The sequence below is a fragment of the Macrotis lagotis genome, chromosome 3 (assembly GCF_037893015.1).
Source record: "Macrotis lagotis isolate mMagLag1 chromosome 3, bilby.v1.9.chrom.fasta, whole genome shotgun sequence".
Taxonomy (NCBI): domain Eukaryota; kingdom Metazoa; phylum Chordata; class Mammalia; order Peramelemorphia; family Peramelidae; genus Macrotis; species Macrotis lagotis.
Genome location: NC_133660.1, coordinates 301,180,957 through 301,183,521, shown reverse-complemented (window position 1 = coordinate 301,183,521; position 2,565 = coordinate 301,180,957). Strand labels below are relative to the sequence as shown.

Sequence of the window (2,565 nt, the reverse complement as noted above, 5' to 3'; positions counted from 1 at the left end):
AGCTGCACTACGTTAGTAATTAAAGAAGAACTAAAATGTAAGGTAGATGTTAAGAGAAGAGAAGGTAAATAGAAACAAGGAAAATTGCTGATTTCACAGGTTTACCTCATGCTGGCCCTGTTCTGAGAAAATATTCATTTTTACAAAAAGAATTTTAAATGTGGCAGGATGTGTGTAATATAACAAAGTCAGATTGACAATCACTTTTTGTCCCAACATTTAATTAAATGTAAATTTATTAAATGTCTTTATGTGCAAGTACTATGTAGACATTACAGGAGGGAATCTTCATGATATCTGTTTGTCATTGACGATTGGTTGTGTTTTCAAAGAATGAGGAAGTCTCCTAATATTATGAGATCGCTTACTATGGAAAACACTGCTTCTATTCATTCCTATATCTCATGGATGAAAGTTTCTCCATTGACTAGCTGCAAAATTAGAATTTGTTGCATCTTTAGAAATGGGAGACCAGAAGAGTCAATGATTTTTTTGTCATCATGTCAGAGAAGATATTGTTTAACCACTAGGTTAGGGATTATGAAAAGAATCAACCACTGCATCATTTAAAGAGGCATCCTTCTCTTGCTCTCACATTCACCAGATTCAGCGAAAATAGTGTTGGGTATTTTCTTGGTTGTTTTATTTGGTCTTCAGATTATCTATATTCGGGCAATAATTTCCACATGACATGGAAATTTTAGACAGGATCCCATACTAATCAGGATTTAAAGCAGGATGTTGATTGAATAAATCAAACAGAAAAGAGAGGGAAAACAGGGTTCCTAGTACTTTAACACAATAGGGTGATTGGATTTGAAAGTACAACTCTGCTAAGAAACGATTGCACTAAGTTATGAATGTAATTTCTTTCTCCTTTTCAGAGAATGAAGTTGAAAAGAGAAATATATAGGTATTTATTATTAGGTCTCTTTTCAAAACAATTCAATTGCTACTGATTAAGTATAACTTGGAATCATGTGACCAGAAGAAAATTTTAGTGAAAGCAATCAATGGGTTTTGGAGCCACTGATTCCAAAAGGTGTATATAGCCAAAATCAAATGAATAATTGAAGTAAATATTGGGAAAACCCATGAAAAGCAATATTTCATTGTATTCTGGAGGCTACATAGGAAGAAATATCTAAGATGAAAATTTTCATTTCTTAACTGAGTTGCTGTAAAGGGAAAAAAAACAAAAAACACAAATTAAAATCCAAAGACCTCCCACTGAAGTTTAAATGTGACACAATGCTATTCATCTGTTTTATTTGAATAGCATTGTCACTTTTGTGGACCACACCTTTCTCATGGCATTCTTCATTTCATTATTTCTCAGTGTGTAGATGAGAGGGTTCAACAGGGGTGAAACCACAGTGTAAAACACTGAGAACTCTTTCTCATTCAGGAATCCTTCTGGTGGCATATAGGTGATGATGGCAGGTATAAAGAAGAAAAGTACAACCATGACATGGGAAGCACAGGTGTAGAGCGCTTTACGCCGACTTTCAGATGAATGTTTCCTTAGATTATATAATATGACGATGTAAGATGCTACCAAGACCAGAAATGTTAACAAGGCAATCATTCCAGTGTTAGCAATGACTAAAATATTAGCAACATATGTGTCTGTGCATCCAAGCTTCAAGAGGACATTTGAGTCACACATATAGTGATCTATTTGATTAGGACCACAGAAAGGTAAATTCAGGATTGTGAATAGCTGGGCAATCGAATGCCAAAATGCCAATACCCAGGCGACCAGGATCAGCATGTTACACCTCTGCCTATTGACAATTGTGCTGTAGTGTAAAGGTTTACAGATGGCGACATATCTATCAAAGGCCATGGATACCAGGATGAAAATCTCAACACCTGCCAGGAAGTGAAAAGAAAAGAGCTGAATCATGCAGCAATTGAAAGAAATAGCCTTCCTTGAGGAAATTAAGTCACCAATCATTCTGGGAATTATAGCAGAAGTAAAGCAAGGATCCATGAATGACAAATGACAAAGAAAGTAGTACATGGGTTGCTGCATCAGATGGCTGTATGTGATGGTGATGAAGACAACGAAGTTCCCCAGGATGATCGCTAGGTAGCAGGCCGTGAAAATGACAAAACACATTATCTTTTTTTCTTTCTTCATAAGAATACCCAAGAATATAAATTCTGTGACATTGTTCTGATTTTCCATGTACTGCGAGAAAGAAATGCTCTCCAATAATCTGAAAATACAGATGACATGAAAAAGGCTATTTAGCATCAAATAAATATTTTTTTGTGAAAGTAAATCAAATTGATTGTACCTCATTACTGCAACTCATACTGTGTTCTTGAATTAGATCTCTTTTTCTAACATTTAAAAATGACAGGATAAAATATCTTATGCATCCCATATAAAAGGTTTTTTTCCTACTTAAAATTTTATAAAATGTGCGATCCTATTAACATTTTTTTCTTTGCCAACAAAATGGTTTGATATCTTTTGTTTCAATAACATAACACAATTTAAGAAATGAAAATGGCCTTAGATTGTGCCTATAGTGTTTTGAAATAAATAGGGCA

General features: G+C 34.4%; 1 protein-coding gene across 1 annotated transcript; it reads right to left on the bottom strand.

Annotated features, from left to right (window-relative positions):
• Positions 1 to 1,267: 1,267 nt before the first annotated feature.
• Positions 1,268 to 2,194, bottom strand: LOC141519642 (olfactory receptor 4P4-like). Its single transcript, XM_074231821.1, has one exon. The coding sequence runs from the start codon at positions 2,192 to 2,194 to the stop codon at positions 1,268 to 1,270; it is 927 nt and encodes a 308-aa protein (XP_074087922.1).
• Positions 2,195 to 2,565: the final 371 nt, after the last annotated feature.